General features: G+C 45.4%; 1 protein-coding gene across 1 annotated transcript in view; it reads right to left on the reverse strand.

Moving 5' to 3' along the window:
* Nucleotides 1-6,370, reverse strand: part of XRN2 (5'-3' exoribonuclease 2) — a 65,303-nt gene extending 58,933 nt beyond the window's left edge. Inside the window, exon 1 of the mRNA XM_032461743.1 lies at nucleotides 6,238-6,370. Coding sequence (XP_032317634.1) covers nucleotides 6,238-6,312 — 75 coding nt within the window. The 5' untranslated portion in view covers nucleotides 6,313-6,370. The remainder of the gene's footprint in view (nucleotides 1-6,237) is intronic.
* Between the last annotated feature and the right edge of the window lie 8,380 nt (nucleotides 6,371-14,750).

Raw genomic sequence — 14,750 nt, forward strand, 5'->3', positions numbered from 1 at the left:
CACCAGCGGTGGCTTCTGTCGCTGAGGGCTTGGCAGTGGGCACCATGGTTGTCTCCATCCCAAGTTCCCTTGGGCTCACCGTTGGGGGCTGTGGCAGTGGCTGATGCAGCATCCTTTGCTTGCTGATATGGCAGGCAACATTTTTCATTCACAAAGGGTAGGAAGATAAAATTCAAGAAATCAAAGTATTGCTTACGGTTTCCTTTTCTGTGCAAAAGCTTGTAAGTTTAACTAGGTCCCATTTGTTTATTTTTGCTTTTACTTCTATTGCTTGGGTAGACTGCCCTAGGAGAACACTGCTGAGATGTGTGTGAGAGAATGTTTTGCCTATGTTTTCTTCTAGGAGGTTTATTGTATCTTGTCTTATGTTTAAGTCTTTGATCCATTTTGAGTTTATTTTTGTGTGTGGTGTAAGGGAGTGTTCTGGCTTCACTGATTTACATGCTGCTGTCCAGTTTTCCCAACACCATTTGCTGAAGAGATTGTCTTTATTCCACTGTACGTTCTTGCCTCCTTTGTCAAAGATTAATTGACGAAAAGTTTGTGGGTTCATTTCTGGGCTCTCTATTCTGTTCTATTGATCCATATGTCTGCTTTTGTACCAATACCATGCTGTCTTGATCACTGTAGCTCTGTAGTATTGTCTGAAGTCTGGGAGGGTTATTCCTCCAGCCTCATTCTTTTTCTACACTAATGCTCTGGCAGTTCTAGGTCTTTTGTAATTTCATATAAACTTTATTATGATTTGTTCTACTTCTGTGAAATATATCCTGGGTAATCTGACAGGGATTGCATTAAATCTGAAGATTGCCTTGGGCAGCACAACCATTTTGACAATATTGATTCTTCCAATCCAAGAGCATGGGATCATCTTTCCATTCTTTTAAGTCTTCTTTAATTTCCTTAATCAATGTTTTGTAGTTCTCCATGTATAAGTCTTTCACCTCCTTGGTTAGATTTATTCCTAGGTATTTTATTACTTTGGGTGCTGTTTTAAAAGAGATTGTTTCTTTACTTTCTTTTCCTGTTGATTCATCATTAGTGTAAAGAAATGCAACTGATTTTGTACATTAATCTTGCATCCTGCTACCCTGCTGAATTCTTTGATTAGGTCTAGTAGTTTTTGTGTGGACCTTTTAGGGTTCTCTATACACAGTATCATGTCATCTGCATATAGCGACAATTTTATCTCGTCTTTTCCAATTTGGACCGCTTACAAAGCGACAACCTGTCAGCCACATCCAGGGCAGATTCCATCCTGTCCAGGCCTCTGGCTATGCTGTCAAGCTGCTCATCCTGATGGTGAAGGGCTCTGGCTGTATCTTCCAGATGTTTCTGGGAACAGGCCATCAGACAAGTCAGCTCCTTCCCCTTGGTCATGGGGGAGGAGGATGCCTCAACAGCAGCTCCTGGCTGCGTCACCAGGGAAGCGTGAAGACAGTGAGACTCGGGGCCGGCACCGCTCGACAATCTCTGAAGCTGGGCGGACCTGGCACTGGGTCAAAGGCGCTGGAGCCCCTTCTGTGCCTGCACCAGGGGAGGGCCACTGCACGTAGCGAACATGCCACGAAGTAGGTTCTTTAAAATAATTCAAATTATGGAAAGAAGGTTCTCTAAACTAAAAATCAGTAACAGAAAAAAATGCTTGAAAAATCCTCCAAATATTTGAAACTTAAGTAACACTCTTCTGAATAACCAATGGGTCAAAGGGGACATGAGCAAGTATTTTTCACTGAATGAAAATGAAGACAACATGTCAGTGTGTGGGGCATGCTCCTGAAGCAGGGCTGGCAGGCAGTGTATGGCACTCAGAGAAGCAGCATCTATGCAATGAACTCAGTGGAGGCAAGAAAGAAGGACAAGAAACACAGCTAAACTCGAAATGAGCATAAGAAATTAGTCATAAATATAAGAACAGAAACTGATGAAACAGAAAGCAGAAAAATAATGGAGAAAAATCAATGAAACCAAAAGCTAGTTCTTTGAGATCAGTTTAGCCAGACTGATAATGGAACAAAAGAGAAAGGACAAAATTAGCATCAGGAACGAGAGAAGCAACATCACTACATTTTCTACTAATATTAAAAAACTAATAAGGAATAGTATGAACAACTGTCCAGAAAATGGGTAACTTAGATGAAATGAGCGTAATATGTGAAAGACACAAGCTACAAAAGCTCATTCAAAAAGAAATAGATAATCTGAATAGCTCAATGGTTATCCAAAAACCTGAATCTGTAGCTAAAACTTCCCCCAAAATGTCAGGTCCAGATGGCTTCACCGGTGAATCCTATCAAATATTTAAGGAAGACATAACAGGAATTGTACGGAGACTCTTTCAGAAAACTGAAGGCATACATCTCACAACTCAGTATGAGGCCAAGGTTACTCTGATACCAAAACTGGACAAGGGGGGGAGGGTGTAGCTCAGTGGGAGAGCGTGTGCTTAGCATCCACGAGGTGCTGGGTTCAATCCCCAGTACCTCCATTAAACAAACAAACAACGGATTATCGCCCCCCAAGAGAAAGGATGAAAATTCTCAGTAGTTAAACAACTAATGATTAATAAAAATTAAAAAACTTGAAGTCTAAAAAAAAAAAAAACTGGACCAAAACATTACAAGAACACTACAGATAAATATCCTTTTTGAACAAAAATGTAAAAATTCTCAAGAAAATTTTGGCAAATTGACTCCAAGAGTATATAAAAATAATACACCATGACCAGGTGAGATTTAATCCAAAGAAATGCAAAGTGCATTTAACATTTAAAAATCAGTATGATTCACCATTTTAAAAAATTAAAAAAAAAAAGAAGCACAGGATGAATTAAAGTATAAAACAGCTCTAAGAAAACACAAGACAAAATCTTGATGACCTTGGCTTTGGCAAAGATTTCTGAAATATACCACAAAAAGCAGGGATATAGAAGTCAGACTCTACTAAAATTAAAAACTTTTGCTCTTCTTTGCACTGCTAAATAAAAAGGCAAGCCACAGATTAAGAGAAAATATTTGCAAAAAATACATATGTTAATATGTAAAAAAAACCCTCTACAATTCAATTATACAAACAACCCAACTTAAAAATGAGCAAAAAATCTGAACAGACACCTCACTCAAGAATATATATGGAAGGTAAATAAGCACCCAAAGAGATGCTCACCACCCTTGGTCATTAGAGAAATCCAAGTAAGAACCACAGTGGGCAGCCAAAATTAAAAAGACTAACCATTTTAAGTGTGGACAAGGAAGCGGAGCAATCAGACCTCTCACACACTGCTGGTGGCAATAAAACAGCACAAACACTTTGGAAAACAGTCTAGCAAGTTTTTTTTAATCAGACACCTACCATACAATGCAACCAATTCACTCCTAGGTGTATTCTCTAAAGAAATAAAAGCACGTGCCTACACGAAGAGTTGTATACCAGCGTTCACAGAAGTTTTTTTAATTGCCAAAAACTGGAAACAGCCCAAATCATCAATCATCAATCAGGTGAATGAATAAACAAAACGTGATACATGCACAACACAAAATACTATTCCAAAAAAAAACCTCCAAAAAGCTATTGATACAAGTAACAACATGGAACACTTTCAAAATAATTATTCTGAATAAAGTTAAAAGGTTAAAAAAAAAAGAATACATATTGTATAATTCCACTTATACGAAACTGTAGAAAATGAAAACTTATGGAGAGTCAGAAACAAATCAGTCTCAACAAAGATGGGCAGCAGGGAGGGCTTGTGGGGAGCAACAACAGGGGGCAGAAGGAATGTTCCAGAGGTGACGGCCATTATCTTGGCTGTGGTGATAGGTTCACGGACACATGAGTCAGAATGTATTAAATTCTACATTTTTAAATATGTGCAGTTTGTTGTAGGTCAATTATATCTCGAGGGAAAGGCAGGGGAGAAGAGAGGAAAAAGAAAAAGAAATCAATCTAGGAGGACTGGTATTCAGAGTTCAGAGGGCACAGAGAAAAGGGGAAACAAGAAAAAAATTAAGAGCATTCCCCACAAGCCTCCAGACTCAGAGTCAGTCAAGTACTGATCAAAATTAATTGTAAAAAAAAATCTCTAAGTACATAATCTTATGCCATCAAGGATAAAGAGCTTCACAAATTTCAGAAAGAAAAATACAACAACTACAAAAGAATGAACGCAAATGAACACAGACATGAAGACCAGGGGCTTCCTGGCTCTGACACATTAGCCACGTGACCTTGAGACACACTCAAGCCCTTTGTGCTTCAGTGTTCTCATCTGTAAGAAGGAGGAGGAGGAAGAGGAGAAATAGTTATGTGGCTGTTATGAGGATTTAATAAATTAATCTGCAAAACGCCCAGCACATGTTAAACACTATATAAATGCTACCTCAACAAACAAATCAAGTTAACATTCAACGTCTCATCAACAATTCTGGATGACAGAAGTCAAAAGAACAACGTTTTCAAAGTTTTGAGGGGACTTATTTTTAAACCCAAGCTCTGCCTAGCTAATGATCATTCATGTGTACAAGGGTAGTATGGACTTAGAAAACTCACACAACACTCCTTAAGAATTCATGTAAAAATAAAAAACAAGGAAGGTTTTAAACCAAGAGAAATAACGATTAGAAAATTGTACCTCTAATTGAAGGGATTTTTAAAAATCTCCGGGAGCAGCTTTCCAGCACGCCTACATAACCAAGTGCGGCAGCAAAAGGAATAAAGACGTCAAGCAGTTAAAAAGAGGACTTGATATAACATCTGACAAAAGAGAGTTTGGATGGGGAACCAGGTGTAGTGGAAAACAGTCAACACACACAAAAGACAAGAGTGGCACAAGGGAAGAAACGGAATCACAGCACATACTGTGAATCTACACAGTGACAATAATCACCAATGCCATTTGATTTTTCCGCTTTTAAAACAAACCTGTACAGCCAGAGGCCTGACAACTTCGTTTTGGCGGCCAGCAAGGCAGAAGCGCAGCTGACAGGAAGGGCAACAGAGGTAGAAAAGCTAACATCCAACCTTTGAAAGCAAAGAGTCAAAAGATACTTTGTATAGGAGATGGAATTAAAAAAAATAACAGAACACACAAGTTACAAAGTTTACCAATAGAGAAATGAAGCTAGTGCTTAGGAGATGTGGGGAGGGCTGTGTATGGGACTACATCCTCTTCTATTCTTGCTAAAATTCAATAAAACCAAACATAGTTAAAAGTGGTTATCACTGGAGAGTAGAAATTTGTTAAGACGCAAGTAAAGTTAATAACGTTCGATAAAAGTTTTAAAAGCAAAGGAAATGAGCATTCAGTTTAACACTTTCTCTTTGAGAAAAACACGGAGAGTACTGGAAACGTAATAAGAACAAGGCTTTCAGTTCTTCCTCGGACGGAATCTAAGCAAAATCAAGATCTCACCCAGCCTAAGGAAAAAGTTCCCAGTGTCGGACGAGCACGTCCTTCAAAACCGAAGCGGGGAGGAACATAATGTGGCCCTGAACCTTCCCAATCCGGACAGTCTAATCCAGAGTACAAAATCCAATTCGGACGGAACCACAGAAACGCTAAACACAAAAGTCAAAACCGGCCAGAAGTCTGCGTAACACTGACAAACTACAGCAGCAAGTGTCCCGTTCAGGTGCGCCAGGAATTCTGAAACTGTCAAAGGCATGCGGTCCAGCAGGCCGGCCCCTAGACAAGGGGCACTTGGGGGACCGCTGTCCTGTCCCGGACGTTTCTGAGGCGCCGCTTTCTCCGCAGGACCTGCCTCTCCCGCTAGCAGAAAACCATTCGGGCCGGGCCAGGGAACAGCGCAGAGCTCGCCGCCGGGACTACTTCCCCAGGTCGGTAGAGGCTGGCGTCGGCACCCGCGCCACCCTCACCGGCTAACTCAGCCGACCAGCCGCACGCCGACCGACAGCCCGGGAGCCTCTCCAGAAACCCCGACAGCGCCGAGCGGGAGGGAACAAAGCCATGGGCGGGGCCTTCCGGCCCGGGAGCCGGCGGGCGGCGGGGAGCAGCCCTCCCGCGAGCTCCAGCCGGCTCGGCCCTTGCCCCGCCCAGGACCCCCGCCCAGGCCCGAGTCCGAGCGCCCGCGCCCCAGCGCGCGTCGGGCTCGGCTGCCGGGGGCGGAGAGGAGGGCGGGCCCCCGCACGGCGCCCAGGGGCGGGCGGCGGACCCAGAGCACCGCGGCCTGGACGCGTCGGGGCTCCGGGCTCTGGCGCGGCCGCCCCGCGCCTCCTCACCTTCTCTTCCACGCAGTTGACAATGATGGACGGGTACTTGCGGCTGAGCCAGCGGAAGAAAGCCGGGACTCCCATGGCGGCGGCGCAGCTAAAGGCGGCGGCCCGGCCCGCGGACGGACGTAACCAGAGAGACCGGCAGCGGCGGGACCGCGGGCACCGGCACTTCCTCCCACGTGCGCGCCGGCGACAGGAAGTGAGGTCACGGCGGCGCCGCCGGGGAAGCCGGGAAGGAGGGTCGGGCTGGACTGGGCGGGGTCGTCTGGGGCGGGACGTCGGTGGGGCGGGGCCCGGGGCGGGGCTCGGGACCTGGGGCCGCACTGGGGAGGCGCGGGCTGTACGGAGCCCACTCCGGAGCTTCCCCCGCCCCGGGCGCCCCTCAGGGGGAGTTCCCGCCCGCGCTCCGCAGGCCCCGGGGAGGCTTGGCCGGTCTGGTCTCCTCTCTCACCCACCTCGAGTCACGGTAGAATCTAAGCATCTGCACGGCCTCGTTACGTCTACTTCCCGGTTTCTCTCAGTTCTGTGCCACAGTACGTACTTTTTAAAAGTATTTTGCATTAATGATGGCTGGTTTGCATAAATAACTCACTTTAAACGGTTATAAAATGGTATGTGGCCAGCGTTTGGCATCTAATTCGGCCTTCCAGATACATTTATGAGTGTAGAATAATTGCTAGCATCGCTCTCCGGCATTTATTGGAACGCTTACAACGTGCTGAAGCATTGGCTGAGGGGTTGTCTCGTTTGTGGGTCACTTGGGCGTTCTGAGGGTGCTCTTACCAACCTCATATGAAGGGTGAGAAGGCAGGTTGGTTGTAGAGGGGTTAAGTCACTTGCTTGTTCACACAGTTTGTGTTTCAGTCCAAGTAAAGATCACTTAATTCTCCGTCCTTGGACTAAGATACTTTTATCCTTTGTTTGCTGACGGCTTCAGATACGTATTTTCAGCATATGAAAAGGGAGGTGTGGAAGAGGAGGGTACTTCCGTCCACTTGCTCAAGCCTGGAAGTCTGTCTCCCTGGAATCCCCTCTTGGCTTGACACTCACACTCAGTCTCAAAGGCTCACGTCAGGCGGCCTCTGTAAAAGCATGTCTCCCTGCCACCTGGCGTGCGGTGGTCCTTGCCCCTCCTCTGTGGCCCGATGCCGCCCTGTTTAAACTGGCTGGCGTGGACATTAGAGGAAAGGCTATTAGCCCGTGTTTTACCCAAGGACAGCCAAAACTCTTACGGGGAATTGGTGGTGGTGAAATCCCTCACTCCCCCTAGAACCAGCCCCTCCTCGAGTATGTGGGTCCCTGGAGGGCGCCATGATCTTAGGGGCACACACGCTGTAGGCAGTTAGAACGAGGGTGGACAGGTGGGCATTTGGGCCATGGAGAGTCCTTGCCCAGCATGGACTTCAAGCCACAAGTAAGGCGAGGCAGCCCCTCCCGGATGGCGGAAAGCTGGAAGGCGAGAACAGGGCTTGTTACCAGTTTGCAGGGGAAGAAGCAGATTTCCTCCCTAGTTTCAGTGCTTTTGAGTTTAACTGAACCCCTCTTCCTGAAGTTTAGTTGGTAAACCTGTCCTGTAATCCCATGAGCCAGTAAATTCTCCTTTGGTCCTAAATTGTTTTGGGCTAAGTTTCTCTAAAGAGTTCAAACAAACCAGTAACAGAATCCGGAGTATACACAGCTAATTCACCTAGGGGCTGACATTGCTTTGAGGAAAAGAGGTACAAAAGTTGGAATCTGGGGCGCTTGGAAACGAGGCCTGAAAGGAGGAGAAGCGGGAAACGTGAAAGGTGATGGGAGGATGTAGATGAAGTGCTGCGGCACCTCCCCCAGCCCAGGGTTTCCAGCGGCGCCTGCCAGACTCAGGCTTGCTGGGGGTCGGGGGAGGTTGGTTGTCGTCGAAACTGAAAAAGAGAATGAGTCCTGTGTTGGGGTCACTGTGGTCTAGAACACAGTGCCAGGCTACGTAACAGAGCTCAACAGCCAGAGGAGACAAGGGGAATTTTTTAAGCATTGGAAATTAGCTGGAATATTGAACCAGTCTTCGAACTTCTGCAGGCTGGGAATCAGGAGGTTTTGAAACACTTTTGCCCAGACCTCCAGGGGGGCAGAGGAAGGCCCCCAGCTGACATCTGGATTACATTAATATGAAGAATAATATGAAATGTACAGGACCCAGAATGATTGTAAAAGGTTATAAATTCATTTTAGAGCCTCCTTTTCATTGTCATTATAGAAAATAATCTTTGAGCTGCCATAACCAAATACTGTTTACTGGGTGACATTCTTTTTTTTTCAGTAGCGGTGCTGGGGATTGAACTCCAGGCCTCATGCCTGCTAAGCATGCACTCTACCACTGAGCTATACCCCCACCACCCAGAAATGTAATTCTCACAATTCAGGGTGTTGGGAAGTCCGAGATCAAGGAGCCAGCAGGTTCTATGTCTGGTGAGGGTCTGCTGCCTCACCGACCGGCGTTTTCTCACTGACTTCTCACGTGGCCAAAGGGGTGAGGAATCCCCTTGAGGTGTCTTGTATAAGGGCACTAACCCCATTCACAAAGGCTGTGCCCTCATGACCCAGTCATCTCCCAAAGGCCCCACCTAATACCACCACCCTTGGGGTCAGGATTCCAACATGTGAATTTGGGGGAGAACACAGACTTCCACCCTATCTATAGCAGCCTATAATTCGGTACAAGTCCCAGCAGGCTGCTAAGGGTAAAGTATGAACTGGATTTTGTCATTTATACAGAGAATGTGTGGGAATTGATACCAAGGGTGCGGGATGAGGGCAGATGGAACCTAAAGTTGGATCAGGCCAGAGTTCCTATGCGGGCCCACGGAGCAGGGGTCCTGCATCTGATGTGGCTCAGGGAGTTAGGAAGGCCTCTAGTGGTGTGGTCAGTTAGTTGGCTGACACATGGACAAAACAGTGGCCCATAGTGAGTGAGTTAGAAATGCTGGAGCTGCCCTGGTTTAATGTAAGGAAGGAGAAAACTTGGGCCTACTTTCCAGATGGTTCTGCAGGATATGCAGGCACCCCCCCCCCCAAAAAAAGTGGATGGCTGCAGCCTGCAGCCCCTTTCTTGGACATCCCTGAAGGACAAGGTGATGGGAAATCCTCCCTGTGAGCAGAACTTTGAACATCACACCTGGTTGTTCATTTCACTTTGAAGGAGAAATAGCCAGCGTGTGCTACTGGCTCCTGGACTGTGGCCAGTGGTTTGGCTGCACGGAAGGGTCAGGAACAAGGAACACAGCTGGGGAGTTGGTGACGAGGATGGGTGAAAAGCATGAAGGTATTTGTGTCTCATGTCAGCGCCCACTAAAAGATAACCTCACCAGAGGCGGGTGTTAATAACCTTTTGGGTAGCATGACCCATTTTGTGGATAACAGCCTCTTTCCCAGCCACCCCTGTCATTGCCCAATGGGCTCATGAACAAAGTGGCCACGGTGGCTGGGATGGTGGTTATGCATGGACTCAGAAACAAAGACTTCCCTTCGCCAAGGCTGACCTGGCTACAGCAGCTGTGTGCCCAACTTGCCAGCAGCAAAGACCAGCACCGAGTCCCCAATATAGCACCTTCCTCAGGGTCATCAGCCAGCTCCCTGGTGGCCAGTTGACTACTCTGGGCAACTTCCATCATGGAAGGGGCAGCATCTTGTTCTCACTGGAACAGACGATTATTCTGGATACAGATTTGCCTTCCCTGCCCACAGTGCTCCTGCCAAAACCACCACCCTTGGACTTGCAGGGTGCCTTATCCACTAGCCTGGTATTCCAAGCAGCACCGCCCCTGGACAGGGAACTCACTGCATAGCAGTGAAGTGCAGCAATGGCCAGTGTCTATGAAAGTCCACATCTCTTCATGTCCGCCCCCTCCCCCCGAAGCAGCTGGCCTGATAGAGCCGTGGAATGACCTTTTGGAGACCCTGTTACAGGGCCAGTTGGGTGGCAGTACCTTACAGAGCTGGACAAAGGTCTCCAGGAGGCTGTATGTGCCCCGTATTTGCTGCTTTTCTCCCACAGTCAGAAGTCATGGGTTCCGGAAAGGGCGGGAATTGGGAGTGGCACCTGTCACTATTACCCCTAGTGACCTACTAGCCAAATATTTGCTTCCTTTTCCCTCAACTGCATACTCTGCTGATCTAGAGGTCTTAGTTTCAAAGGGAGGAAAGTCATAGCTCCCCCAGGAGACACACAGTGATTCCATTGACCTGGAAGTTGACTGCCACCTGGGTCACTTTGGGCTCCGCCTGCCTCTGAATCAACACTCAGGGAGGGAGTTACTGTGCTGACTGGGGCGACTGATCCTGAATACCAGGGGCAAAGGGGCTGACGCTCCCCAGAAGAGATGAAGAGTATGCCTGGGAGACCGAAGATGCCTAGGGGCTTCTCTTAGTTCTGCCATGCCCGGTGATTAGACTCAGTGAAGAGCTGCCACAGCCCAGTTCAGGCAGGACTGCTTAATGGCTCAGACCCTTCCAGAGTGAAGGTGTGGGCCACCCCATCCAAGTCTAGGACCGAGACCAGTGAAAGCACTTGATGAAGTCAAGGGGGATGTGGCATTGGCAAAGGAAGGAGGCAGTTCTGAACACCAGCCTTGAACCAGCGACCACCTACAGAAACCACCACTGTAACTGCCATATTTCCTTCTTATTTTGCTATGAATGTGTTTGTTGGTGTGTGTACAAAGCAAATATCTTTGTTTTCTTTCCTCACTTATCCTCTTATCATGTAACATAAGATGTATTGACTCTACATCACAGCATTTAAGTATCATTAATTTTACAACGTAGTATTTAAGCTACCACAGCATATGATTTGAAATCCCAAGTGAATTGTACAGATGATAATTGCTACAGACATTTTAAAAAGACAGAGATCTAGCCACCTAATGGGACCATCACACATGACAGGGAGGAGGTAGGATGACAGCGAGTCTTGAAATCTCGGTAAGACTGGATGGAAATAAGGAGGTGTGTGTGGAAGGAGACACTGTAAGTTCCCTAGAGGCGGGGGCGTGTCTTTATGTATCTTGTGGGCATTCCGTAGATGGTCAATATTCTTACTGAATTGAATTCTTAGAGCAGCAGTTCTCAAAATGTGGTCCAGGGACCCCTAAGATCACAGAGGCCCGATCAGGGGGTCCATGAGGTTAAAACTATTTTCCTAATAATATTACAGTGCAGTTTTCCTTTTCACTCTCATTCTCCAAGTGTACAGTGGAATTTTTCAGAGGCCGTGTGATGTAACATCTCAGCAGGCTGGACATCAGAAGCAGATGTGGCAACCCAGTTGCCTTCTATTAAGCCAGACACTGAATAATTTCAAAAAGTGTAAAACAAAGCCAGTTTTCTCACTAATTTTGGGGGAGTTTGAGAAAAAATTTATTTTCATAAAAATATGTTAACATGTTATGGGCTTTTTTTAATTTCTAAGTGAATTAATAATAATTTATTTTAGTATTTTAAGTATTTTAAATTTTTCTCGGATTTGATTTCTAACATGGCAAGTATTGGCAGTTGTAATTAATTTGAACAAAAGCTCTCTGGGATGCTCAATAATTTTTAAGTGTATAAAGGAGTTCTGAGCCCCAAAACTTTGAGAACCTCTGTCTTAGAACATAAAAATGGAAATGGAGTCTGCAAGTTTCTGCTCTTAGAGCCCACCCAAAGCTACTTCTTCAGATTTCCATGATTTTGATATATTCTGATCTTGTCTCAAATGCTCCTGGCAACCTAAAACCACGTGAAGTCATTATCACCAGGTGCAATCCACAGGTACAAATGGACATGACCTTGGTGAGCAAACATACCAAACATGTTTGTTCATCTGCAGTCCTGTCCTCACTGAACTTCAGAATGCAGCTCAGAAATGTGAGTACAGAAAGGTAATGCAGAAATGTGACTGACTGAAAGATGTGTCTGGTTTTTTTTTAAGGCCTCAATATGTATATTTAGCTCTAAACTTTCTCAGTCACTGCTCACACCTTAAGTTAACCAAAGACATAAAACAACAAACAGCATACCCAAAGTGTGGGAAAACAGGGTGTGTGTCCATAGTCAGATGGCTTGGGAGCTCTGGGTTAAACTGAGTTGAGTGCACTACCTTTCTGTGGCTGTCTTAGAGCCTGTTTGCACGCCCCATCTCTCTGTTTCTCTAACCAGGAAACATCTTTTTCTGGCGAGGCGTTTCGTGGGCCTTGTAACCCTCAGCTGCTATGGGAAATGATGCTGTGTACATGTGTGATTAAGCCATGACTGGTGTTTTAGCAAGCATGGCTGTGTGTATTCCAGTTTCAAAGAACAGGATTTGACCAAAACCACAAATTGAAATCCATACTTGTTGTTACATAGATTTTGAGGACAAATCTCATGTTCTGAAACATGACCCCAAACAGTTAAAGTCTGCTAACACATGATTTTCTTGTAAAGCAGGTACGAGAGGTCCTAGATCCAGCACCGTGAAAGGGTCTCAGTCTATTTCATTCCATAATGTGGTACTTGAGAAAATTCTGGCAGATTTCTGTTTATGGCCACAGGTTATATTGTCTCCTAAAGAAAAAAGACATTCTGTCTCCTGAAGTTTACAGAAGTCACATGTTCAAGGAGATGAACGGTAGTAATTCCCTCCAGGGGTATAAATGGATGGAAAAGGCCTCGTTTAAAGGGCAATAAAGTGTGAAGTACTCAGAAGTGTTGAAGGTGCGACCTTAACCCTGCAAGCTGATAGCAGGCCCAGACGTTTATTTACAGTGACACAAGGGACACTGATCTGCCTTTCACTAGAACATCTAATCCCCCTTGTTAAGGTGTGTCTTTAGTGGACACCTGCTTTCTGTTCAGAGTTGGCAAGCTTGGAATACAAATGTGACTGCCCCGGCTGACATTCCTGACTGAAAAAAAAATCATGGAGATAAGAAATCATCAGGGAAATATATCAACTCGATTTCAGTTTGCCTCAGAGAGGACCTTGCCTGAAGAGGATATTGGCTTTGTGGTAGAAATTGTGGTCTGTCAATTACAATAGAAGTGGAGATGAATTACTGAGGCGCACACGAACCCCAAGATCTCTCTACTTAGTCCCTAAGTATGATCGTAACAATTGTAGATGTCTCTTCCTGACGTCAAATTGTTAACAGAGTCCAGTTTTTGGAACAGAAAGTCAACACGAATCAGAAACACCCACAAACACTGCCTGTCTGCTCCAGCCAAGGAACTGAGGGAGATCCGGAGTATGATTCTCTCGTCAGGACCTTGCAGAGGATGATATAAGGCATAACCACGTTCACAGCTAAGTAGCAATAAGCCATTTGGTTTTTTTTTAATTGAAGTATAGTTGATTTACAATATTGGATTCGTTTCTAGAGTACAGCATAGTGATTCAGTTTTACATATATATATATATATATTCCTTTTCATATTCTTTTTCATTATAGGCTATTACAAGTTACTGAATATAGTTCGTTGTGCTGTACAGTAGGACCTTGTTGTTTAAGCAATAAGCAATTAGAATAGCAATTCAAGAAAAAAAGGGGGGGCACAGTTATTTTCCATCAAATTAAACAAACACAGCTTACTGTTAAGAGTTCAGAGCAGAAAAAGAAAAGGTTGGTGGGAGCAGGGAGTCGAGCAAGAATTTACAGGGCAAGTGGGACTGGGAACCTGTTTTGAGGAGCGAGCACGATAGAGCGAGCTTCACTAGAGCCCGCCCCCAAGCCCCGCACGCATGCGCAGGCTCGTCTCCTTTCAGTCCTGCGCTTTCTGGCCGCGGAAGTCACACTGCTGTCCATGGTGCTGAAGTGCGGGGCCTTTATGTCCCGGGCTGCAGCTCCTCTTCATACGAGAGGACCAGCACCGTAGGAAAGTCTCTCCTCTGTCCTCCTTTTGCCTTGTGCAGTGCTGTGCCCAGTTTTGTTTTTTTTTTTTTTAAGGGACTCTACTGAGATATAATTTATATATATTTAAATGTATACATTTTAAGTGTATAGTTCAATGAATGTTGACAAAGATACGCACTTTGGAAACCACCACTACAACCAACATACAGAACAAGTCCATTGTCCTCCCCTCCCCCCACAATTCCCAGTGCTCCTGTGCGTGCAGTAACAACTCCCTCCTCACCCCCAGCCTCAGGCAGCAACTGTTGACCTGCATTTTGTTAGATTCGTCTTTTTCCTAGAGTTTCCTATAAATGAAAGCTACCATTTATAGTCTGTTGTTTGACTCCTTTTACTCAGTATTATGTTTTTGAAATTCTTCCACCTTGTGTGAATCAGTCTTTTTGACTGTATAGAGGCACCACAATTTGTTGATTCATTCACATGTTGATGGATATTTGGGTTGTTTCCAGTTTTTTGAAATGAAGCTTCTATGAACATCCATTTACAAATTGTGTGTGTGTGTGCGTAAATACTTTCATTTCTTTGGAGCAAATACTGGGAATTTGGGTTGCTGGTAGGTGTTGTAAGAAACTTGTTGTAATGTTGTAAGAAACTTCCAAACTGTCTTCCAAG

Source organism: Camelus ferus, chromosome 19 (assembly GCF_009834535.1).
Source record: "Camelus ferus isolate YT-003-E chromosome 19, BCGSAC_Cfer_1.0, whole genome shotgun sequence".
Taxonomy (NCBI): Eukaryota; Metazoa; Chordata; class Mammalia; order Artiodactyla; family Camelidae; genus Camelus; species Camelus ferus.